General features: G+C 38.5%; 1 protein-coding gene across 4 annotated transcripts in view; it reads left to right on the forward strand.

Annotated features, from left to right (window-relative positions):
- LOC145986448 (serine/threonine-protein kinase tousled-like 2) overlaps nucleotides 1–27288 on the forward strand; it is a 160268-nt gene that overhangs the window by 22993 nt on the left and 109987 nt on the right. For all 4 annotated transcript variants that reach the window (XM_083120470.1, XM_083120471.1, XM_083120472.1 and 1 more), the window contains exon 2: nucleotides 8675–8772. In XM_083120470.1, coding sequence (XP_082976596.1) covers nucleotides 8742–8772 — 31 coding nt within the window. In that variant the 5' untranslated portion in view covers nucleotides 8675–8741. The remainder of the gene's footprint in view (nucleotides 1–8674; nucleotides 8773–27288) is intronic.

The following is a 27288-nucleotide window of genomic DNA, read 5'->3' on the forward strand; positions in this document are numbered from 1 at the left end:
CTATGGCGCACTGGCACTTCTAATAGTCATTTATTGAGAGCTTCATGAAATTCATTCTCACATGAAATATGTAGACTGGAAATCACTTTTCCATGACAATCGTCTGTTTCTCTTATGCCAGTAATACTGAAAAATGCAATAAAGTTTGAGCTAAGATGATAAAAAGCAATTTGTAAAAGTTCATTGCCAGAACAGTAGCCCCCACTCTGGTCAATGTGTAACCATCCCTGCAAAACTTTCTAACAGTGGCAGTATTTTCATGCAAATCATTTATCTTGTTTTTTCAAACATACTAATGAACCAATATCTTTACTTCAAAACTGGATTTTTCGCAGTGGGCAGTCTCATTGCTTCACCTGCTTTCATCTCTTGTTGAGTAGGAATAGGAATCTATTGAGTGGATCTGGCTATTTTGCATGCTATTCCTGATTTTCATTAACTTCATGGGGGACTTAGATCTCCTGCTTTTTCAAATTTTGGTAAAATGTCTTTCTGTATGCCCTTCCTTTTGATTTATGTCAACTAGCATGCTGCATTCTATCCTCAGAACATAAGATGTTTAGATGGGATATTATCTAGGTGGCACCACATTCTCATTTCATGTAAACGGGACACGTCGGATGCACATATTGTGACAAACTTATGGCTGTTAGAAGTTTGAAAAAAACATTAGTGTTATAATTTTCTGGTACATGAGCCATGTTAATTGAGAAACTGTTATGATACAAAGTTGTAGAGTTTAGAAGTAATGCAAATTGGAATTATGTAAACTGATGAAGAGTGAAATTGTCACAATAATTCAATGATAATAACAGAATGTTGGGCTTCCGTGTAGCCAAATGGTTAGCGCTCTCACCTTTGGTGCAAACAGTCTTGGGTTTGATTCTCGTTGGGAACTCCCAAAATTTTGGTGTTGACTCAGCAACGTGAAGACAAGGGGGAGGGAGGTGTACTTTGAAAAGAATAAGTAGCGGGCTTTGTCCTTGAAAGCCAAAAAACAGCGGTGATGGGACTCTATGCACTGATCACACATCACCCTCTGGCAGGGCACTGTGCCATTGAGTTTAGTTAGTTTTAATAACAGAATGTGAATCATATACTATGATGCTTTTGTCAGTTTCATATGGCTTTTTTTTTCTTCATACATTTCATCTGACTAGACAATGTAGTTAAACCTCAATTTACGAGTTATTTATGCAAATATCAGTGTTGAGATTCCATAAACTTTCCAAGAAACTGACCATATGGTATTTTCTGTATTTTTACTCATCCCTTATACCGAAAGATGTCACAAAGCACCAAATCAAGTATATTTTCTTTTCATGTATGAAAGTAAATATTGTGTGGTGTTGTAGCTAACTGATATTCCTCATTTTTAAATGGACATTTCTAGAGGAGACTGCAATCTAAGCCTCTTTTAATTTTTTTGGTTCAGTGGTACTTTTCATTTGTTAAAATATATTTTGATAATTTCATATTTGTGAATTAAATTAGGTAAGGCTAATTCAATGAAAATTGAAACCAAAATATCAAATTCTCAGAGATGCATTTTAAGTCTGTCACCTCATATATAACTGACTTATTGACTAAAATACTTACTAATGTTTGTATAGAACTGTGTGTTATGTATATGCATACATTTTACTTCTGTGATGACAGCAGAAAATGTATGTTTATATCTGAAAACTGTTATATCCGAAACATTTTTATTGTACTGTAATTAGGAAATAAGAACAGCTGATTATTATTTTTACTCTCCCATTTATAAAAGATTGATCTTTTATGGTTGTTTGCACATCAGAAGTTTTCTAGTTTACCTTTTTATTTCACAGATATATGGCAGTTATCAAGTGAAAATGAAAATTTTCTGTTTTCTTATTTACATCTGTAACTAATTTTTATCAATATGCATAAAAAATTGTTACAGACTAAATCTCTGATATGTAACTGTGTAAAAATACAAGTTAGTACTAACTGTATTAAGTAAAATCAAGGCTTTCATATAATTAAATTAAAGAACACAGAAGGTCATAGCTTAAAATTTTACATCCATAACTATGGAATCGCCCATAAATGTATAGATTTTCGTTATTGATATCTACCCCAGTTAATATATTAATATTCTTTCTTTATAGTAACTTCTATACACTTTTTCAGCTCCTCACCCCCTTTCCCCAAAGTGTGTATTATGTTTTTCAAGTATGATGTCATTTTTTAGCAAATCTATATGAGCAGCATATACTAACATGAGATATTATCACTAAATTGAAATGTATAAGTGTTTGTTTCCACTACCTAATGTTTGCCACTTCGCTGAGCCTTTATTCGATGATCTTTTAAATGACCCCACAAGAAGCTCTCTAGCTTTACTGCTTGCACATTATAGATTTAAGAAAAAAATCTGTTTTGCAAGGATTGCAATTTGAAAATGTTCCATTATATTTGTAAAAATCTGAGTGCATAGCTGTGTACTGTTCTCATAAAGACTAGCTCTGTGTGTTGGCATTATAACAGTTGGGCTGAAAAGTTCGTAGGCTGACTCATAGATGGCGTTACTAGAATTAAATCCATGTAATTTTTACTTAGTACTAACCTTCAAAAGATACGTGTATAAATTTCACAGCTGCCGGATAATTAGTTCGTGAGATATAGCATTGTGAGTGAAGCAGCTTTTGTTATTGTGAAAAAATGGATAAAAACAGAATTTCGTGTGTTAATAAAGCATTGCTTTTTGGCGAAAAAAATACTGTTTAAGCCAAGGCTTGGCTTGATAAACATTATTCGGACTCTGCACCAGGAAAATCAACCGTTGAGAAGTGGTTTGCTAAATTTAAACGAGGCGAAATGAGAATCGAAGACGATGCACTCAGTGGACGCCCCAAAGAGGCTGTTACCGACGAAAACATAAGAAAGTCCACAAAATAATTTTAAATGATCGTAAAGTGAAGTTGATCGAGATAGCTGAGATTATTACATAGCATTGTTGGAGCGTTTAAAGGATGAAATCACGAAAAAACGGCCCCATTTGAAGAAGAAAAAAGTGCTGTTTCATCAAGACAGTGCACCGTGTCACAAATCAATGAAAACGATGGCAAAATTATATGAATTAGACTACGAATAGCTTCCCCATCCACCATATTCTCCAGATCTGGCCCCCAGTGACTTTTTCCTGTTTGCAGACCTTAAAAGAATGCTCGCTGGAAAGAAATTTAGCACTGATGAAGAGGTAATCGCCGAAACTGAGGCCTATTTTGAGGCTAAAGAGAAATCGTACTATAAAAATGGCATCGAAAAATTGTATGACCGCTATAATCGTTGTATCGCCCTCGAAGGCAACTATATTGAATAATAAAATCGAATTTTGTCAAAAAAATATTTTTTACTATGTTAGCCTACGAACTTTTCAGCCCAACTGTTATATAAAGTCTGCAAAATGCATGCCCTGCAATTCTTCAAGAAAGAAGAATTGCATTGTGATGAGGACACCTGAATTGCTTATGTAAACGAGCCTGGCATTTATCCTATAGGAAATCTAGTCCTATTTTATCCTGCCTCATTGTACATAATTTTTCTTTGAACTGGTCTGTATCGACAGGCCTTACTTTCTTCTCCATGTCATTATCACACATTTCACAATTCCGAGAATATCGATGTCGAATTTCTGTACAACTTTTTTTTTTAAAATGAAACATCAAAGATTGAGGCATTTTTTCTACGATATTAATAAGATGTAATAGTACTATCAATTAATTTTAACATCTACTGGTTAACCACCCAGCTTATTTTCATTACGTTGGTTAAGACGCATCTTAGAAAACCTAGTGGTTTCGTACATGGAAAGAAGACGAGTAGTAAATACTCAAGATATTGAAGATCCATTGAGTGCGTTTTACAGTGATTCTGGCCTCTTTTGTGACACTATGATCGATACAACGATCTCGCCACTGAAGGTTCAGGATTCGAATCCTCGTCTGAACATGCGTGTTCTTTTATATGTGTCCCTCTATCGGTTTCATTCAATCATTATTTCTGGGTTTGGAAGTTTGGAAAAATGCATTTAAGTTAAAAAAAAAGAAAAAAAAAAGACATGTTGGATCCTCATGTTCAATATAAAATTATGCTGATAATATTTTCTTTAATTGATTCAGTGTGACTTAAATGAAAACAACAGAAAATCGCAGTTTGTGACTGACATGCCTTTTCCCTAACACCCTAGATTTATCCTTATCTACGTGATTAGCCTCAGAGGTAGCAAAATGACGTGAAAGTACATTGGCTACAGGGTGCTTTTCTTGCCGAATATCTTATTTACCTCCCCCCCTCATTTACAAAATAAACTATAATGGTAGAGCGAGAGGTGGTTTAATAGCGAAAACTCTCGACTAGTATACCGAATTCTGAAATTTTCGAGTCGTTTCGAGAATCCTTGTTTACGAGCACGAGTGTGCGTTTCGGGCAGTTTTATTGCAAAATTATTATTTTACGCACATCGTGTTGAACCCAGTTGAAGAAACTGTATTCTACTTTCAATTATCACTCCAAAGTTTTGGGGAAAAAATGAACCAACTGGGTAACAACGTAAATATTTCCGGTTTCCGCCATTCACATATTAAAACTACGTAGTTGTATCGGCATATCCATAGAGAATTAGAGGGGAATTATTGGAAAACACCCATACTCGTGACTGATCTGCAAGACATTTGCAAATCTCTCTGTCTCTTGTAAGGAGACCCCGAGTATGCGGAAGCGAGATGCTCGTGGAGAAAACCAAAAGCAGAAAGGGTAGACGGTATTTTGCTGTCCCAACCCATTTATGTGCGAGGGACTTGTGTGTGACGTCAGACCCCCGGGCCTTGTGATGGGCAGGAGGTTGGAGGAGGGGAGTCGTAAGGGAGATATATCGATTTCGTTCCTACACAGATCGAGACTTGTGGAGTGATTCAGGTGCCAACTTTCAGTCCGATAGTTAAAAAAAAATCAAAGCATGAATGCGCATTTAATTTCTCTTAGTCAGCTACTTGCTCGCTCTGTTGTTTCCGATTTTGTGATACAGGCTTTTTGAAGCTATTCTTAATGACTTTATAAATATTCGCATATGTTTCTTTTTAAGTTCTTGCAAACAACACTCTTCCCTACTGCGTTGTTGGCAAAATGGCATTTTCGAGAAGTTAACTTGTTTCTATTGATGTAACTCCTGAAGGTCATTCATCTTAGTTTTTGCCGATTATGAATCGAATTATTTCCAATGTTATAATACGTGTAGGAATAATAGAGTTCCTGTAGATATTTGTCCAGGAGGTCAAACCTATTTATCTGAGGAAAAGAAACACGAAAACAAGGGAATTTTTTTTTTTTTCTGACCATAACATATAGATGAAAATGGACCTTAAACTTTATACCTGTAACTCATATTCAGTTAGGGATAACATTTCTACGCGACAAAAGCATGATGAACGAATAACTGATTGACGATCAGAAACTAGATAAATTTACATATATTAAATTGGAATTTCCCTTTCCCCAAGTTGCTAGAAATTGATTACCTTCAAAGCTTCAGGTGAATTAATTAAATAAATAAATTTCACCTCCAACTGTGGTTATTGTATTTTTTAAAAAAATTCATTTGTGTGTGAATTTGTTTTTGTGCTTATTTGTAGTTTGGTGATAGACAAGTACTAACCGAGCCTCTCTCACCAATAAAATGAATTCAAAGCTATTCAATTTTTGTAAATAACCCCCATTTGAAGATATGTTTCAACTCTGCATTCCTGTCCGACTTGCGCAGGGTTTCACCGGACACATTTTACTTGCTGATATAGCTCTATTAACATTTAGATTTTACCAATCGTTTTCAATTTCCGAATGCATTTCGAATGCACTTCTTGCAATACTGTTGTCGCATCATGTTTTCAAGTTTTTGTTTAAAGTAATCACCCTACTCCAGTAAGTTTTGCATGATTTTATATTGCTACGATGAAATTTAATGAATTTATTTACAAAGGTTGATCTTTACGTAGCTTCATCCATGATGATATTATTATGATTAGAGGTTTAATGAGGTGGGAGAATTGTTTTCATGGTGTTTGGATCTCCCTTTCTCAAATCCCCCTTTTTTGGAGAATGAAATTGCTAACTTCCGTGGCGAAGTGGTTATCAATATTCGCTCCGACACCAGGGTCCGGGGTTCTAATCCTGGTCTGGGCATGGGTGCTCTTTTGGAGTGTCCCTTCACCATATCACTCATCCTCATCGTGGCGATTAGCCAAAAGGTGACAAAAAAGCGACGCTAAATAACAAAAGTCGAAAGTGAAATTTCCTAAGTTAAATTCCGATCGAAAACTGCGGGTAAAGTCTTACAATGGGGCGAAACTACTTAACACAAGTATCGTTGCGTTATCAAGGATTCGAACATACGGCCCAGACTTAAGGGACGCAGACGTTAATTGCTTCGATAGTGAGGTAAACTAGCTATTTGCTATGTAATAATATTGCAATTGTTTTAACTAATACTGGATATTATTAGACTGATGTAGTGTATGCCTGCTTAGTTAATGACGCAGATAAGTCTCTGTGATCAGTGATGGGAAGATGAAGAGCTGTGCCCCAATCCAGAATATAAACTTTGGCATCTGTTGATTTGACAACCTTCCAGACAGCATGAGACAGAAAATGAGTCTTTTGTGATGGAAGATAAGGATATCTGATTTTGAACTCTGTATAGGAAGGATATCTGATTTTGTATACGAAGGGTATCTGATTTTGAACTCTGTATATTAAGGATATCTGATTTTGAACTCTGTATACTAAGGATATCTAATTTTGATCTCTGTATACTAAGGATATCTGATTTTGAACTCTGTATACTAAGGATATCTGATTTTGAACTCTGTATACTAAGGATATCTGATTTTGAACTCTGTATAATAAGGATATCTGATTTTGAACTCTGTATACTAAGGATATCTGATTTTGAACTCTGTATACTAAGCATATCTGATTTTGAACTCTGTGTACTAAGGATATCTGATTTTGAACTCTGTGTACTAAGGATATCTGATTTTGAACTCTGTATACTAAGTGCACACTCCAATTCCGATTGGTCTCCCTGATTAAAGTGGACATTGTTTACTAGTGTAGCTAAATGTTACTTGTCGCTTGTGTGTATGGTAGTGGTTATCGTAAACATTTCCGATCCAATGGGACGGGACGCCAGGGGTTCCGGGTTCGAATCCCGGCCTGGACATGGATCTTCGTGAGTATCCACTCATCAATTTCGTCATGTCATCACCCATCCCCATCTTCGCAAATTAGCCAAATGTGGCACAAAAAGCGAAGTGAAATAAAGCAAATCAATCAATCGAATCCATGCGTGGGCCTCCCGATAGCGTTGTGGTAACTCCATCGCCTTGAAATCAATGGGTCCCGGGTTGGATACCCGGTGGAGGCACATAGTGGTTTGGATCCCACTTTAAACTGTAGGTCCAGTCCAAATTATCATAAAGTGGACCGAAAACAAGAACTCAAGTCGAATCCATGCGATGGCGGAAACATTAGGGGGTAGGTGGTAACGGGTTCGAATCATTGTGTGCCTCCCCGCTGGCCCAGTGGTAGCGTCGTTTCCTTGTAATCAAAGGGTTCCGGGTTCGATAACCAGTGGAAGCACATGGTGTTTCGGATCCCACTTTAAACTGTAGGTCCAGTCCCGATTAGCCTTACTGTGCATAAAGTTGACTTAAAACACCAAGTCAATAAATCGAACCATTGTGGAGGCACATTGCACGGTCGTTTGGATCCCACTTGTAGGTCTATTCTCGGATTATCTTGTGTGAGCATAAATGTATCTTAAAACAAAATTAGAGCTGCCTACATAATATTCTTATGCCTGTCTCAGGTATCGATTGATTTGATTGGTTTGATTTTACTTTGCTTTTCTGTCAATTTTTACCAATCGCAAGATGAGAATGAAGATGAAATGGATGAGAGGATAATCACAAACACGCACGAATAATATGAAGGGTGCAAGAATAGCCATATGTGCTGAAGCAGCCCAAAATTTTAATTAATTAATTCATTCATTCATTCATTCATACAAACTCACATGGACAGAACACACAAGCCCGACAGACTGCGGGTCCAGGCACCAGTCTCTCGCTGGCCTGCAGCATTTCAGTTACTGGGATATACCATGTGGGTGTGAGGTTGACGTGTCAGGTATCGGGATACTTGATAGATACAATTAATGGGGTCTTCCCGATGGTGTGGTGGTAACGACGTCGCATTTTAATCAAGGTTTCCCGGGTCCGATAACCGGTGGAGGTACACATTGGTTCAGATTACACTTTAAACTATAGATCTAGTCTCGATTAGACTTTCTGTGCTTAAAGTGGACTGAAAACAATATTATTAATTAAAAATTAAATTATTTTAAAATTACGATATTTAAAATTATTAATATAAAATAAATACGAATAAGATACAGTTAATGGAAAGTTCAGTTTCGAATCCTGCCATGGACGTTCGTTTGTATCTTTTCATTAATTTCATCTGATCATCATTTATGGTCATACAGAAAAACGACGCAAAATAAGAAAAATATCAATATATTTTTTTGTAATTTTTTTTTGTTTTGTTTTATTTTTCAGGAAGAGTAATTTAATGTTTGCCTCTGTTTCAGGTTGCGCATTCCTGTTTCCACACCTCGTGAATCTCTAGTTCCAAATGTAGTGTCGCGGAGAAAGGGCATGAGTGACACCCGGTGGAATACTGGTGGTGGTAAGTACCCTAAAAATCTGTTTCTATTTTTGGACCAAGAATCCTGTTCTGACGTTGTTAATGCTCGCGTGATTAGTCAAATGTGACTTTTTTGTTCGGTTCGCTACTTGCTTTTCAATTGAAAAGTATACGTACTTAACAGATTTATATTATATCAATTTAGCATCATAAAGTGCAGACCGCAACTGGAATGGAAGCACGAAGCTATAGGTACGTATGCTGAATGAGAATAGCAGCAGAGTAGCCACTCATCCGGTGCTCCTCTTTCGATTCGATTATTACAACAATTTACATTTTACGGGATCGTGAAAAGATGAGGAATAGCTAAACGAGGTTTAGTACCAGAATAAGTAAATTCTATTCTACATTGGTTAATTAGTGACGTTATGTTCGATGAAACCGTACACCTGTTACTTATCAGGATCACTTCGCCGTAATGTGTCGTCATTGTATAGTTGAGCTTTCGACTCACGATCTTGCTACTCAAGGTTCCAGGTTCGAGATTGTGCAAGGTCAGACCTGTTCCTCTGTGATTGTTCTTTCAACTAGTCATCTAAACATCATCCAACATTATCGCCACGGTTTAAAACGTAGTGCTGTTGTAAGGCTAGTAGTACAGATCGTTGCAGGAACACGATAATGTGTAACTGAAGCAGTGGGGTTTTTTTTTTTTGCAGGTGAGGGGGAAGCAGCACACACGATTTAACAATTTAAGTGCGTTTCTGAAGTGTTTCTATCATTCAGCAATGAAGTTTCAGTTAGGCCATTGAATTGCTGTTGCATGTTAGTTTTTGTTAGATTCAATGTTTGGAACCGAAATGATGGTTAGAATCGGGAGGAAACTCGATTTTTGGCCGGCCTCCGGGACCAAGTATTCAGCGTAACTCGCTACGAAGCCAGATGGACCGGGTTCGAACTATGGTCAGGCATGGGGATGTATCCTTGTGATTGTCCCATTACTCATTTCATGGGTTCATCCTTAACACCGTTGTTCACTCTAAGAGCTAGGAAATTGTCGTATAATAATAGAAGGATAAAATCAATTTTGGAAAATTTTCTTGGTATTGAGAAATTTAAAAATTCGTCCCTGCCGTTGATTATGCCGCTTCATCTTTGAATTGTAATATTTTGATTTTGCAGATTTGTATCTGTCTTTGTGAAAGTATGAACTGATCTGAGTGGTATGGCGATCTTCTTAATACGCTGCAAAGCTAGGGTTTTGGCTTCGAATCTCGAAGTGACAGGAGCCTGCTCTGTCGTGTATATCATCTCTTCATTCATCGCCCGTAACTGGACGGCCCCAATGTCATAGTGGAAACGCTCACACTTTGTAATCAAGACGGCCCGAGTTCGACCCCTGGTGGCGGCACGTTTCTCAACGGTTCGGATTCCACTTAACATGTAGACCCAGTCCCGATTGGCCTGTTCGAGCATAAAGTAGATTGAAACACAAACAAATCGTCGCCACAACTAACCTAGTGGGAAATGAGAAAAAGAATTGCAGAAACATATGCACGGACTTTCATGTCCAATCAAGAATATGAATACTTTGTGCTATTGAGCTGGATGCATGTGTACATAGAATGGCGAAATGATTCAGCTACATCCAAATCATTTGCATTTAATTTAATGCTTCGAACAAGTATCCTATGATATGATACTTGAAAAACAACAAGATGTTGCAGAGCAGGTTTTACCCACATCCTTCGATGCGTTTTTTATACCAAATTTTCTCCCACCTACCCTTCGTGGAATCTGTTGGATTATACCATTGAAGCAAGGGATTTTTTTTCGACGTTGCTGTCTAAAAGGCGAAGAGAGGCGGGTGTGTCTCTTGGCAGACATGTGGCTGGAGACTCGCGAGTGGGTGGGTTTGTGGGAGATAATCTGGCGTTCCCTCGGGAGGTCAGGAGCCAGAATTCAGAAAATCAATATTATCCGGCCAACCCTTATCCTGTACCCGCAGTAATCCTTATTTCCTGTTGTAGGTGGTATTCAGGCTTTTTCCGAGTACGTGCTTACAATGTAGGTACCGAATGCTAATTTTCACAGCGTGTTTGCCATGACTACGTTTTTTGCGTCGCATGCAGGACTTCCTTCCTTCGCTCAAAAAATCAAGTGGGCTCTTTGACAATGTTGAACTGTGGTCGATCACGGAAGTACAGGTGTTAACTTTTGCAGGCTCGCATGTGCAGGGGTTTATCCAGAATTTGCAATTTTGGGGGGGGGGGGGTAGATAAGGACAAATTTATCAAGTTTATCGAAGTGTAGTAAATTCGAGGAAGGATTTAGCAGTTAATGGATAAATCGCTACTAATTTGTTTGGTCCTTTCTTGCACACTCACATTAGAGCAGCATTAAAGTGCATTTTTCGTTGCAATCGTTTATTGTGTGATTTACGTAGAGTAGCGTTATTAGAGAAAACTTATGATTATGTTTGGATGTTGAAGCAAAATTACGGATCGAAGCATTTCCAGACTGTGCGTTAATTGTTCCCAGGTTGTGGGAAAAAAAGAAGGAAAAAATCCACGAAATTGATCTTGTGCGGAGCGCTAGCATGTATGCGAAGCAAAAGTAGCGGTGGCCTTTAGCGGGATGCAGAGTGCATCCGAGCCCCGTGAACGTTCACACGGAACTTCCGCCAACAGCCTTTGGCTCTGTCGTCACGTGAATGCGGTAGGCGGAGTTCCGTGCGTAACATAGCGCTGAGCGAGATTTGGGTGGGATGCGAGTCCACTGACTTGCATGTCGGTCTCGCCGTGTCTGTCGATGCCAAATTCCCTTTGACATCTGGGCAACGGGGAACAAATTAGTTTTTTCGCCCCTCATCGTGGCTTTCCTTTATGCAGAACCACATACATGCACGACTTCCGACTAGCATCAGATCCCAAAACAAAACGCATCGACATCGAAGTAAACAATGCGTTTTTTCGCCTTTAAAAAAATTGCCAACGTAAGCAGTTTCGGTGAAGATTTGCAATGTTGAACCCTCACACGCCCTCCATTTTGTAAAGGATTTCTCGTGCTCGTGCAATACCATGACCTATCTCGCAGCACAACTTCACTTGTATACTACGGGGAAAAAATAACGTGATCGTTTTCTTTTAGTACAGTATAACAAGGTATATTTCAAGAAGAGCTCTAAATTCGAGGACAAGATTTAGAGTACAGTAAAACTATCGCGTCCCAGAAAGCACGTCACCATTGGTTGTGGGTTCGGTTCTCGGATAGCGCAGTGGGGTTCTTTTGTGTGTTTCCTCAATTTTATGTAATCATCATTGATCCTCATCATTAACTTAGATGTAGTAAAGATACGTTAAGTAACCTACATCGAAATACATATGCAAACTAAACTTATTTTTTAAATAAAAGAATGCAATAAATCGCAATGTGTATGCTTGCCTGTGCACGCAATTCTGGGCTACTTGACATAAATTTGCCATCTTCGTCAGTGGCGTACCCTAAGGGAGGGTTGGTGGGTGTCATAGCCCCTCTTTGGCCCAGTATTTCTAAAAAAGAAGAACGTCAAAGGCAGGAAAAATGACAAAATTAGGTTTGTCCAGGCGCGGATCCACGGGGAGGGCTATATGGGCGGTCAACCCCCCCCCTAACTTGCAGGTTTTTGGATATATTATTATGCCTAATATTGTTGAAGACTCAAATGTTTTTTTCTGATTATTAAGTACCGTGCGTCCATTTCGATCTGCAGCCGAGAGATCGGGAGAAGCGTGGCGGGCGGCGCTGACGGAGATGCCGACATTTGCGGCCTGAAATGCCCGCTTATTTTTATGGACATATGCAGACATTTATATAAATATTGCAAATCGAGCACTAACCTGTGTTATAAGAGTAAGGTTTTAATTTTAGTAGCTTAGTGGCTGTATGTGCTGATGATTTTGACACTCCCATCTCCTGTGAAACACGGCGTAGAGGTTTGTTTGGATAACTTTCTAACGCTGCCCCAATTTCATCGAGTTCATCGAGGAAGCTCACGAAAACCATTGACTTTTAATGGTTTCGTCGGCAGCGTAATCTTGATACAGTGTTGCACATTCGAAACCTCCAAACGATCCCCATCGACACAAAACTCTTTCAAGGATATAAACTTAAGCAGGACGTTGCTGGTCAAAACTATGATTAAAATGTTTTATCTGCGACTCTTATCGTCACTTCTAAAGCGTATTTTTTTGTGTATATAATTGCAGAACTTGGATGAATTACAGATGATGAATTATAACCCAGGTTAGTGCTCGTTTTGCAATATTTATATAAATGTCTGGATATGTCCGTAAAAATAAGCGAGCATTACAGGCCGCAAATGTCGGCATCTCCGCCAGCGCCGCCCGCCACGCTTCTCCCGATCTCTCGGCTGCAGATCGAAATGGACGCACGGTATATAGCAGGCTCCAGAATATTTTTAAAATTTGATTTAAGTACACTGTATGCTCGTGATAGGCTAATCGAAACTGGACCCACAGTTTAAATTTGGATCCGAACCACTTTCTAATATGCCTCAAAAGGCGATTGAACCCGAGACACCTCGAGAGAATAATATTTTGTTTTCTTTGCTTATTAATTTGAATCCTCATATCTGATCGTTCAGTTTACCTTTTCAATGAAAGGCATTATGATGACCGACCTACAAAATTAGCCATCTATTCCAGCCTTGAACCCTATTTTGGCTAAATCAGCTTGGTACCTGTTATGTGAAGCAGTGAAAGTTTAGGTTAGAATTGATTCTCGGCAAGGTGACGTATCCGACTGAAATTCGCCCCTCCCTGTAATTTCTGGATCCGCCACTGGGACTTGTCTACCAAAAAAACCACACGTAACCCCTCCTTTCGAAAATCCTGGGTACGCCACTGCTCTTCGTGTAGGAAGGTAATTAGAAAATCAGCAGTAACCAATTATTAGCTTGTGGTCAGTGTTTTCATCTCAAGGTAATGGCTCTTGTTTGAATAAACAGGTTGGAATATTATTTGAAAATTTACACTTTCGGAGAAGCTAGTGTAGCATTGCGAAAGCAGTAGACCATTCGGACATGGAGAAACAAGCGATTTGCTTACTTGAAGATAGTAACGAACACTTGGGTTCCATTTTAAACAAAAACTTGGACTCTTCCTTCATCATTTATTTGTTGCTAATTCATCCCTTTCGACGATGTTAACTTTGCAATATATTGCACCGTAAGAGTGTTAACAAGAAGGGAGAAAGCTATTTGGCAGAGTTAATAAGTGTCCAGTTAGTCTAGCACAGAAGGGAAGGCAAATATAGGTGTTTTAGAACTTACTGAAAATATATTAGCCCTAGGGGAAAATCGTTATCACTCAGTTTATGGAAGAATATCTGATTTATTGATTTATGTGAAAACTATGGTGCGCCATCATTATGGACCTTTCGGAAAATACGGAAGCAATGACGATAATGTAAAGAACAGGTCTCACGAATTAAAGCGAATAACAGCTTGGCTAAAATCATCTTGCAGAAATTAATTCGTGGCTGATAACCAAAGTTAATAAAAATACTAAAATAACAAAAACGTGTAAAATCTCCACACCTATGGAGAGCTGATGCTGTACGCGCTCTCAGCGCAAACAAAGACAATACAAAGGGCAACTCCACAATGATACAGACGATTATCCTGACATAGGGTCTAGGCGCCAGAGCCTCGTTGGCCTGCACAAACGCAATTTCATGGTGTACTACGTGCAAGAGAGGTCGACATTTTTGAGCGCCTTCTAAAAGGTCACCTCCTTAGTGTTGCTTTGACAAAAGTTTCCACTGCCACCCCTCCTCCACTGCAAATTAAGTGTTTAAGTGTTCTTTGGTAAGAAGGCTGAACAGTCAAGTTCGGACCATGATGTAAAATTTTATTTTAAAGTGATGCAAGTGTCGATTTAATCGATCTACAATTCACAGTGGACATTGAAAAAAAAAAAAACGGTAACCACCAAATAGCATTACAAATATCCCGTATCATCATCAATCTGAGTAAAATGGAAAGAGTTGTGCATGTGTTGATCAGAATTTTCTGTGCCACATGTGTGAGATGCGGAGTAAAATAAACAAAATTCAACCCTCACGCGAGTTTTCCTTGTCGAACCACGAAAGTCTTGTTAGAAGTTCCCCAGTTTTTTCCTTCAACTTTTTAAGGACTGTTTTTTTTTTACTGTCTCGTATTTCACGATTTAGTTCGAGTCCTCGGAAAAGTATGCAGTTGTCCTGTTTCTTACGATGGCGTGGGCTTAATAGGAATCTTCGAAGATTCGGAGCTTTCGGAATTCAGTAATGGAGAGTCGGATCCTTTTAAATTCAGTATTTGGATTCAGTAATGACGATTAGGGTCCTTCTGGATTCTGATGAAGATTGGGATACTTCTGGATTCAGTAGTGAAGATTCGGATATCGAATCCAGGATTCAAATTCAAACGCCTATCCCCAGTGCGCAGTTGAAACTGCTCTCAGGTCCTTTCAGTGTTGTGATGGCTACTGCGATCAGGGAAGCTTGAACCCTTCATCCCTTGTAAAATTTCATGTTTTATAAATTTAACGTGCTTGTTACTTTTCCCTATTGCTGAAGAAGAAAGATTTTTACTCTAAGTGGTTCTCGTAACGCAAACTTTCTTCTATGTGAGTGGAAAACAATAATTATTCTTCTGTATCGATAATTGGCCAATAATCCTTGAAAGGTCAAAACAATTAGAAAGCGAGGACTGCCATTGTATGGTAGAAATAATTTAATTAGCTTCCAGACAAATTGCAAACGTAGGAAGGTTAGAAGATGGGGGTGAGAGGGTAAGCTTACCAGACGATTGTTATCCTCGATTAAAAATATGATCTCTTATGACAAGACAATGTCTGATATACGTGTCACCCACGAGCGGTTACGAAGCCAAGTCTCCAGGTTCGAACTTTGGTCTGGCATGTATTTATCAGTATGTTTGCCCTATCACCAGTCCATCATCTTTATCTTCCCGATTAACCCAAAAGGTAGAAAAGCGACATGAAATAATCAACACACAAATATAATTTGTATTATGTTTTAAAGAGTTAATATCTGCAGAAATTCTGAGAAATGAACAAGAAATAAAAGCATTTTGATAAAACTATCGACATTGAAAACTAATGCAGCAAGCTTCGAATTAGAAGGAATCGTAGATTCTGGTCTGACTACCAGCACTCTGAAGAATCGACAAATCGACGAACAAAGGCCATAGTTCGTTTCCTCTCCACCACTTAATCTTGATCTAGCCAGATTTTTTTTCTCTTCTCACTGACTGTTTTTCTATGTCGCGCGATATTCAACAATTTGCACATTTACGTTGGTTCTAAGGATAAGGAAAAACTCTAATCAGCTGCTTTTAAGGTGGTTCGTAACAGATTGTGTCCCACCTGAAATTATCAGTTTTTTCTGCTTATTTATTACATTACCGCTTCAAGAATGTTCTGACGAAGTGAATTTTTGGTAATGTTTTCCACTCTGCATTAGGGATGGCCAGATCCGGATCCGGTTGGTTCCGGATCCTAAAATTTTTCAGATCCGGATCCGGTACTTTTGGATCCGGATCCGGAATTTTCGGATCCGGACCCGTTTTGCCATCCCACATGCGCTTCTTTGGAAAGTAAGAATGTGCTTATAACATATTGTTACCTGCTAATATATATATATATATATATATATATATATATATATATATATATATATATATATATATATATATATATATATACATACATTCACGCATATATAAAGTGTGTGTGTGCGCGTGCGCGATTTGTAGTTAATTAATACACTTACAAGGGAGGTCTAAGTCTCCCCCTCCGATTTCCATGAAACTTGGCAGGTGTATAGTGCTTCTTTTCAGTAGTCCTTCCTCATTTTGCAATCCTTTCCGTTCTTTGACGTTCTATTTTTAGGAATACTGGGCCCTAAAAAGGGGGGGGGGGGATTATGACCCACACCAACCTCCCTTGGGCACGCCACTGATTGCTACCCCAAGTGTCGACATAGGGATGGCCAGATCCGAATCCTTGCGGATCCGAAATCCGGATGTCAAGATGAGGAGAAATTGTAGTGGGGATCTGACCCCGAAACCACGTAAATATGGCATAGGAAGAAACAGGGGGCATAGGGCCTTTCTATATACCTGTCAAATTTCATGGGAATCGGAGGGGGACACAGGGGTCAGATGATCCCCACGTCAATTTGTCCTCATCTTGACATTTGAGGCGGGTTTTGCCCCCTAAAACAGTTTTTTAGCCGAAACAAAAAAACAACTTATTTCTTCCTTTGGGCCCCTCTATACACCTGCCACGTTTCATGGAAATCGGAGGGGAACACAGGGGTCAGATCCCTCCCCACTTCAATTTGTCCTCATTTTGACATTTGAGGGGAGGTTGCCCCTAGAACAGATTTATAGCCGAAACAAAAAACACATTTCTTCATTTGGGCCCGTTTATACACACACCTGCCAAGTTTCATGGAAATCGGAGTTACACAGGGGTCAGATCCTCACTTCAATTTGTCCTCATCTTGACATTTGATGGGGTTTTGCCCCCTAAAATAGTTTTTTTTAGCTGAAACAAAAAAAAAAACACGTATTTCTTCCATTGGGCCCGTTTATACACACACCTGCCAAGTATCATGGAAATCGGAGGGGGACACAGGGGTCAGATCCTCACTTCAATTTGTCCTCATCTTGACATTTGAGGGGGTTTTCCCCCCTAAAACCGTTTTTTAGCTGAAACAAAAAAAAAAAACCACGTATTTCGTCCTTTGGGCCCCACTATACGCCTGCCAAGTTTCATGGAAATCGGAGGGGGACACTTCGATAACCTCCCTTGTTAGTCTTACACTTTGTAATTATATAACACTGCATATATTATAATGTTTTATTTTAATTTGTAAAACTGTAACTGTAGAACAATTGTATAATTTTTGTATAACATTTCTATCTTGTTATATGTGTTAAAGGTTTCATCCTGGAATGGAATGTCTCACATTTATGTGTGTTTCCATTTCCAATACATTCGAATGAATACATATTCGTTTCAATGGTATTTACAAAATCACCTCTGACATTTTATGTTAAACATGTAAGATTATTTTTGTGCACGAGTGTGTTAGCCGATGCTTAGCAAAGTATTTTAAGAACAACACTTGAAAAAAATTCTTGTAGGACTAACTAATGAAAAATTTCTTTGTAACCGAAGATCATAATACCTTTTAAGGTGTGGTAATATTATAATGGGATTGAGATACGAAGCTATCGGATCCGGATCCGTTTGGCCATCCCTACTCTGCATATCAAGATGTCATAGATTTTCCAGCATAATCTTCGCATACATTACGTTCAGCGTCAATTTCAAGTAGCGAAACACGTAATACAGGAACGGTTAAGGGTATTCCTAGAAGTTGTGCGACGTAGAAAGCTGTCGAAATGGGTCTGGTTATGCGACTTCCATGAAGATTTCCGTTCCACTTCTGATTTCGCTTCGCTGCTCATCTCAAGGCCAGCCTGTGTACATGATGCGAATATATCACACGTGCTGATTTTGATTTGATTGAGCTTAAAACATACAATTAGAGAGGGTACATAACCCGTAGGATCGTTATTCATTATCTGTCGGAAAATTATTTCAAAGCCTTTTGTGTTATTTTATGTAAGATTATTTTATGAATAGACATTAGACATTTTGAAGTATTTATTACAAAATGCCATAATAGTTTCCTTCACGTTAAATAATGCCTTCCCAACTCTTGAACATATATTTTATATTTAGGTTGAACTTCTCTATAAACGAGCACGGACCTTCAAGCTTGTCTATCCATGTCAAAATCGAACACAATATGAACTACAGAGCAGTTTAAAATCCAAACATTTCAACAAGAAGATAAATCCGACTGTTTCTGGCAATTGCCGTATTAGATTTGTTGATTTTGTATTTTAAGTCCACTTTATGCACAGTATGGCTAATCGAGACTGGACCTACAGTTTAAAGTGCGATCCGAACCACTTTGAGCCTCCACCGGGTATCGAACCCGGAACCCCTTAATTACAAGCGGTTGGGAGGCCCCAATTGCCGTACTAGAAATAGGCAAAAACTCATTCCACCCCTATCTCAAGCATGAGCATCACGACGGTGGGGTGGGGGATTGTCATTGTTCATTCGAAATTAGAAAAATAGTCAAAGATTTATTCACTTTAGTCAGTAACTGAACGGTAGTTCACTTTATTCCACAGAATAAGCAAAGTAAAAAAAATCCTTAGAAGAAATAGTTGAGTGTAAACTGCAGGAATAAGGCCAGAATTTTATATTTTCACACTGTCACCCAATCTAATGAATGAATGGTTTCATCACTTTTCAAAATTCTAACAACTTAAACTTTATGACTAAAATCTCTCCTTGTAATTTTATGTTAAAGGCCTCCCGGATGGCGTAGTGGTCTATTCGTCGCCTTGTAATCAGGGGTCCTGGATTCGATACCCTGTGGAGGCACATAGTGGTTCGGATCCCACTTTAAACTGTAGATCCAGTCCCGATTAGACTTAACTGTGAATAAAGCGGACTTAGAACACAAACCCAATCGATTTTGTTAAAAACTTCTCTTCAACGAGATGTGTAAATGTTAGTAACCTAATAGAATATAGCAACAGAATAATAGTATGTTTTGTACTAACTATTCAATTGTATGTTAACTGCTTGAACCCTCTTACGAAAATCTCCAGCGACTACCATGATTTGTAGGGTTTTTATTCGGTTACCATTCCAATTGGAAGTTGTTTGGCTTCACAGGTAAATCGAGGGGCATGGTTATCATTTGTTCTAAACTTATGCTCAGAATACTTGATACTGGCCAGAACAAAGCACCGACCAGCTGTAAATGATACCGTATTATTCTCTTTATAATTATTAGTTAGACTGTTTTATGTACCTTGATCGTTTTGTAAAATTAAATTACTATTTTCTATTTGGTTAATACGTACAGAGCTATTTTTTCAAAAGTTTTTTTTTTTTTTGCTCTGGATTCTTTTTAAACATCCACCCTTCCCTAGCAATGATTCTTGCTTTGATTTCACTTTATTGAACGTTGAACGTTTTCGGATTCTTATCAGTGTTACATTTAATAATCAAAAAAACAACAACAAGAAAACGTCGATTTTCTACCACATCTGTTTAATGTCGACGATGAGGATGTTTATATGGGAATGAAGAACGAACACCCACGTTGGGACTCGAACTCGAATTTTCGGTGTCAAGATTTTGAGTATTCAAAAGAGAGCTCTGCTTTGCTAATGCTTATGACTGTTCACTTCTCTAGGGTTACCAGGTTATCACTTTCAATGTATCTGATAGGCGCTTTACTTTTTAAAAAATGTACTAAATCATGCAGAAGAGTGTTATCTTAAAATACCGTAATGCCGAGTTTGATTTACTTCTAAGTGACTCAAAAGCTAAATGAAAAACCTTTATCATGCTGCTACCGATCAACTGAAAATGATATCATGTATAGTGATAGCTTTTAGAAAGTGTTGAATGTTTTTATAGAACTCTGTTAACAGATACTGTATTAGTAGTCAGTATTGAATCGCCGCCCACCTAGTGGCGGAGTGGTTAGCACATCGCGCTACAACGCCAGGTGTCCCGGGTTCGAATCCTGGGCATGGATGTTTTTGAGTGTCCATCATGTCATCACTCATCCCCATCTTCGCAAATTAGCCAAAAGTGGCACAAATTGCGAAGTAAAATAAAGCAAATTAATCAATCAGTATTGGATCTTCGGTCTGTCTCATCAAAGAACAAACACTTTTCGGAAATATATCTCCTTTTGAAAAGTTCCTCTGATATTCGAAATTCTGAAAAGTTTCATCTGTTAGCATCTCTTCTGGAGCATGCATGTAAATGCTCATGTGGTTGTCCTTTGCTGCTGTCTACTTTTCTGTCATAGAAAATAGATTTGCTGCGACAGGAGACCGTCACAGACAGCGAAAGGATACCGCACGAAAAGACACTCGATTCTCTCCAAAGAAATATAAACAGATGTGTTTTTTTCAGAATTTAGAATATCATAGCGATTTTCGAGAAAGTATTTTCTGAGGCGTACCAAAGATGTCAACACAATCTATTCTAGTGCTCATTGCCGACCTCCGTGATTGAGTGGTTAGCACAGCGCCCTACGACGCAAGGGCCTCCGGGTTCGAATCCCGGCCTGCGCACGGATATTCTTTGTGAATGTCCCTTCATAAATTTCATGATATCACAACTCTTCCTCATCGTCACGATTAGCCAAAAGTGGCAGAAAACCGACGCCAAAATAACAAAAATCAAACCAAATCAAATCGTATCGCGAGCTCCTGCAGCAGTAGTGCTGCAAATTGTACTCTGCAAGTATTTTCGCCATTTTTTTTTTTTTTTTTTGAGCTTCCTCAGCAAATTTATTATCCTGCGAACATTAAATCGAGCAAACTTCTAATGTATCGATTTCTTGCAGGCGAAAGCAATAAGATTAAAATGTTCGTTTTTTAAAAAAGAACTAATCTTGACCGAGTTTGTATAATTATATGTGTAAAAGTTATGCACTTCCTCTGGCCGTGATGTTTTGAAACGAGATACGGTTTTATGAGCAGCTACACAGGTTTTGAATAATCGGAAGGAGATGTCGCATGTCGTAAAAATAGGAAACTATAACGAACTTCTAAGGCCTTTTGAAACAAGAAAGCAATCGAATGTACAATTCGGCTTTTGTTTTCTGTGCTACTTCGCGCCTCAAAAATTCGTAAAATTTCATGATGGCTTAAAGAAGTAGAAAATATTAAATTGTGCAAGTGTTTGTGGGAAAAGCAGTAAGGAGAGGAAACAAACATTGTACAAGTGTTGCCAGATTGACTAGTGATTGTAGGAATTGCATACAGATCTGCCTAGCCTATCGGTCACCATAATCAAGTAATAATCGGAGCATACTTGTTAATTTTCCTTCCGAAATATATTAGTATGTAGATTTTGATTAGTGTTCATCACTATTACTGAATTTGCATGTGAATAGAAATATATCAACACAAGAATGTGTTATAGATTATACAGTCCAAATTTCGTGATGGCAGTTCTTTGTAAATTTCTCTGCAATTTTTAGTACAGCTTGTAGCTTTTGCACACAGTCTGAGATGGCCAAATATAATTTACGTAAACTGCATGATCATAAAGATTTCACCACGCTATTGACTATGGCTCTTGGATTCGAAATTTGAATCGGGCATGACTGCCGGTTTCTCGAGCGTCCCCCATGGCGTAGTGATAACGTTGTCGCATTCTAATCAAGGAGTGTCGGGTTCGATACCCGGTGGAGGCACATAGTGGCACGGCTCTCATTTTAAACTGTAGGTCCAGTTCAGATTAGCTTCCTGTACATAAAGCGGCTCAAAACAAAAAGTCGTGTGGGTTTCTCAGGCCTGATCCATTTTACGATTGGTTTTCATCGCCACAGTTAGCCAGAAAAAAATGGACAAAAATTCAAATTTGTTGTTTTTCGTGAAGGATTCATATGAATCACATCTCTAAATATTTTTTTTTAGAATTTAAAGCTTTAAAAAGCTATCCGCTATGCACTGTACATTGCAATGAATACACGTACGACGTGAGACAAGGACCAGTTACATTTAGGTGATGTGATCGTCATCACGCTCCGGTGCCTTAAACCCCCACCGCCAGGGATCAATTGAATAGAGGCTGAGCGAGACCTAGAGTCGCTTTATGCAAGGGACATTGCCGAAAACAATCACCTGAAATCACCCACTCCGGGAATCGAAGCCTAATCCCCCACATGGCAGTCAGACGCTCTACCGACTGGACCACATTGGCTGCTTTTTTTTTTGTTGTTGTTAATACCAACATTGTTATTTTTAAGATAGAAGTCCATAGGTAATCATTAAGTTTTGATGATTAATGCAAAATGTGTTTCCTCTTTAAGTAAAAGCGCTGCTAATTTCAACATTGTTGTGTGATTTCGGCGTTATTCTGGTGAGGGAAAGAAAACTTGTAATAATTTCTCATTTGAGTGTTTGTCCAACACTGGACAAACAACATTGGAAACAGTTTGTCTATTTTAACATGCAGTGTAACTTTTATTTTCCCTAGAGGATATAGATTAGTAGAGACATTAGGGCGTAAGTGCGGCTTTTACATGGTTTGCCCTCTTTAAATACAATTAAATGCTACGTTACCATTCATTCATAGCTTCTTACTGACGTTATGAACCTTGAAACGCGATCGTTGCGATCCTTAGTTTATTCCCTTCCCGATAGATGGCACTGCAGCGTGGAGCTGGTAGTTTCATAATGTTTTTGATAGATGGCGGTAATATTTCGGTCGCTAGATGGTGTTGGAGTATCACAAGGTCAACGTGGAGAGAATCACCGAAGAGAATTGCGCACAGCTGACATACCAATGTTGTCATATTGATAACGCTATACGCGTTCGGTATAATTTTTTGTCGCGTCAGAATTGTTACTGCCTGGATTTGAAGTAATGGAATTATTTCGCAAGTCACCATACTACTAGAACGACGGTATTGATTATGTATGAAAGCGGTATACTGTATATTCCTATTGCTGACGTATTCCGATGCTCATTTCTTTCAAAATTAATGACTACCGACATATTTGTTGATAGGTGGTATGGATAGTGGCCGTTCTTGTCCTTCCAGGTGCAACCCCACTGGCAACTAGCCTTGTGTATAATAATAATAATTATTAATAATAATTTTTTCCAGTTCTTACTGTCTAAAAATGTGAATTTCGACATAATACATTGGTATATAACTACTTTTATGGCTGTCAAAAGAACATTAATTACCTTAGTGGAGAAGATAAGTTTCAGTGGAGTGCCCAGAAATTTGGTATAGGGGGATATGGTTGTAAGAGAGATTGCGCTTTATTTTTTTCTATTGGTTACCATCTTTTAACGTATCGAACTGTTTTTAAAGGAAATTTGGGCCGCGAGCATCAAGCTGTTAAGTTTTCTCTCCAGTGGCCCTCTTTCATTGATCCTATGAATCAGCTTCAGCTATGGTACTATTCAGTGATAGTATGTGAATTTTTCCACTGGGGAAAATTACTTTGAAAAGGTCCACAAAATGAAAAGAATAAAAAGAAGATACTTGAAATGGGATAAAAAATATAACCTTCTGTGACGTAATTTAGCCATAAAGTTATAACTTAAATTGTATAAAAGGGGGAAGAGGAGGGCTCAATGTTAGTTCGGGACCTCCACATTGGACCTGATAACTCCAGCGCAATGTCTGCATAATGAAATGCAAGAATGGAAGTGGCTTACGGCGGGGCTCTTTCAAGGTTGAAAGAATTAAACCATCCGATTGCCTGCGAACCTTAGTGTGTCACCTCCATTGTGCACTTCATGCTCGTGTCTTGTGCTTGCTTTTGGAGTATGTCTGTAGAGAAGGGGTTAGGCAGATTCCTCCCGGCGTGCATTTGTCGTACTTTTTTTACGCTCTCTTAACCTTTGAATGTCATTCAACTGCAGTTTTGTGGCTGGTGCTGTAAACCGTGAAGTAAAAACTTACGCAGTCTTCTTCTTCTTTTTTTATTTACCTCATGCCTTATTAAAGTATGAGGAAAGTGGGATGAGAAAGAATACTTATACTTTCCTTTGTTACACAACTAGCAGAAGAAAAGCGTAACACAGATGAATAATTATATTTAAAGTCGAGACGTCGTGCTTGTTAGCCAAGTATGTAAAGCTTACGCCTTCTCGAACAAGAACCCTGTGTAACGAACCGTATGAAATGCATTACTTATGATCTCGTACTTTGTGCTTAGAAATTTCAATATGCAAGAGTACCTTTATTAACATCCATGGAAGCCCGCAAGGGAGGTACTTGAGCCCCCTTGAAATATTGGGAAGTATTATACTTAATTCATATGTTTGTATTTCCTTTCTCTCCGCTTTTCTGCTGTAGGATTCATATGTAAACATAAATGTATACCCTGCATTTTCGCAAGTAAGTACACTCTTTTTGGAGAGAAATAATAAGCAGTTATTGTTATTAACAAATGTAACTGCAAATTGTTCTTGTGGTCACATCCGCAGTAGTACCAGTTAATAAAACTATACTTTTTTGTAGTGACTAATCTTTTAATTACCCAACGTTTCGACACAATTTCACGTGTTTTTATAATAGTTATACAAAGAATGAATTTGCAATATCAGTTAAAACAAATCAGTAACAAGCAATTAAATACTAACAGTTATATTTTGAAGTTGCCAATTAACAGTAAACGGTCAAAAAATTGTATGTTGTTGCATTAAGTTACTTAAAACTAAAATCACATGTAATATTTTCTATATCTTTTGTGGGATGAAGGTCTTATGAAAAGATCAAAGATGAAGCTACCCTCGGCACGTTCGAACACGCTGTGATGGTATATGTGTGCCTTTATCTCTAGTATTGCCCCCCCCCCCCCCCCGTTCAGATTTGCTAAAGGCTGGGTGAACCACAACCGCTCCTTGAAGCGACATTGTAGGAAAAACTTCTATCTGAATTCACCCACCCTGGGAATCCGGATCTCCTCCGTGGCAGTCAGACATACTACCGACTTTACCACCAAGGTTCATGGTCTTATAAATATTAGCTTTAATTAAAGATGAATGGTTAGGCATTATTAAAGCCAATATTTAGAAAATATTTATCATGAGTTTATATTGTTCAAGCCAGTTTTCTTTTAAATATATAGATTCAGAAATTGCATCCATCTATGCACGTGGTTTATCTGCTATAATACAGATAATAATATGGGAGACTGCTTTAAGCTTAGCAAATGCTGCCAAATTTGTGTGTTTTGAAATAAGGTCTTAAAGTGATTTTCAATTGTATCGGTATGTTTCTTCTAGTCCATACTAGAAGCTTCTCATGTCCAAAGAAAAGTCTGAGGGGCCTCCCCGATGGCGCAGTGGTAGCGTCGTCGCCTTGTAATCAAGGGGTCCCAGGTTGGATACCCGGTGGAGGCACATAGTGGTTCGGATCCCACCTTAAACTGTAGTCCAGTCCCGATTAGCCTTACTGAGCATAAAGTGGACTTAAAACACCAAATCAAGGAACAACGAAAAGTCTGAAGCGACAAATTAAAATCAAGTCAACAGCAAGGAGCTTTACGATGTACCAAAAGTATGATTATCATTGAATTTTGGCCAGTTTATTCAAGAAAGCGTAGCTTAATGCTAAAACGAGTATTTATAATCCCACTGGCACGATCAGCCTGAAGAGCGTGTATTGCCCCACAACTTTACACCTTTGTGGATGAAGTGTTGGAGAGTCAAGGTAGAAATAGCATCCAAATTGTTTCTAGTTTTTTGTTTTTAGTTCCTAGTCGAATCCGAGGATTTTCGTACAAGACGACGTTTTTAAATGTTCTCATTTAGGTTTCTGTGTGGCTCTGGTCGTTAATTCAGAAGTTTGAAAGTGACATGACTTCTCAGAACTTCAGCCGCACTGTCTACAGCTTCTCTTTTGTGTGGGCAGATTTTGTCACACTACGCAACAATCGCAGCATTGATAATTTTGATGACCGTTCCAAGAAGGTTTAGAACGACATTTAAAACTATTGCAGTATTATTTCAGAAAGTAAAGCATGAACATTTACTTACATAAAATCACTCTTGCAAATTATCACTGCGACAATCTAAAACAGATGCGATAGCATTTGACCTTCATTCAGCGAATATTATTGACAAATGTCACTCCGTACGGTACAATCATCCAAGCGACCATTGATTTTGAACATAGGATCTACAAGGACTAGATTTTTAAATTGAAATGTATATTCCGTTCATCATTCGAGCCAAGTGTATTTTCCAAAGTTTTGAAACACCCAGTTTTGGCCTTTTGTTCATCTATGATAATTTCAAAACTTATGTAACTATATTTTTGGAGCTTAGGGAACGCAACTTGTAGGAATGTCATGTCTTGCAGACGTGAACATGACCACCCAGAGGATTTTTTTCCAGGAGAAGGCGCAAGCATTGTATTCCCCACCAAAAATGTGCCGCCTTCCAAAAAAATACTTCTTCAGTTTGGTGTTATCGTTTACCTAGGGCCTCCCCGATGGCGCAGTGGTAGCGTCGTCGCCTTGTAATTAAAGGGTCCTGGGTTCGATTCCAGGTGGAGCTACATAGTGGTTCGGATCCCACTTTAAACTGTAGGTTTAATTAGCCATATTGTGCGTAAAGTGGACTTAACCCTTTCGTGCATAGCGACCTCATATGAGGTCGTGATTTTTTATTTTTTTTAGTGGCAAAAATGAAACTAAATTGCAACTGCAAATGCATGTACGCATCGAGTGAGGTTTTATTAAGTTCGTGAATCCAGCAATAGGTGGCTGGCTCTGCTAAGTCTGCTTGATCCAGAAAGTAGACCTGATGACGTCATAGATTGCATGAAACAGGACGCCAGTCATTGAAGGAGCAAGAATTATTATTTTTTTGTGAAGAAAAAGCACAGTACGAA

Source organism: Lepisma saccharinum, chromosome 4 (genome assembly GCF_977018435.1).
Source record: "Lepisma saccharinum chromosome 4, izLepSacc3.1, whole genome shotgun sequence".
NCBI lineage: Eukaryota > Metazoa > Arthropoda > Insecta > Zygentoma > Lepismatidae > Lepisma > Lepisma saccharinum.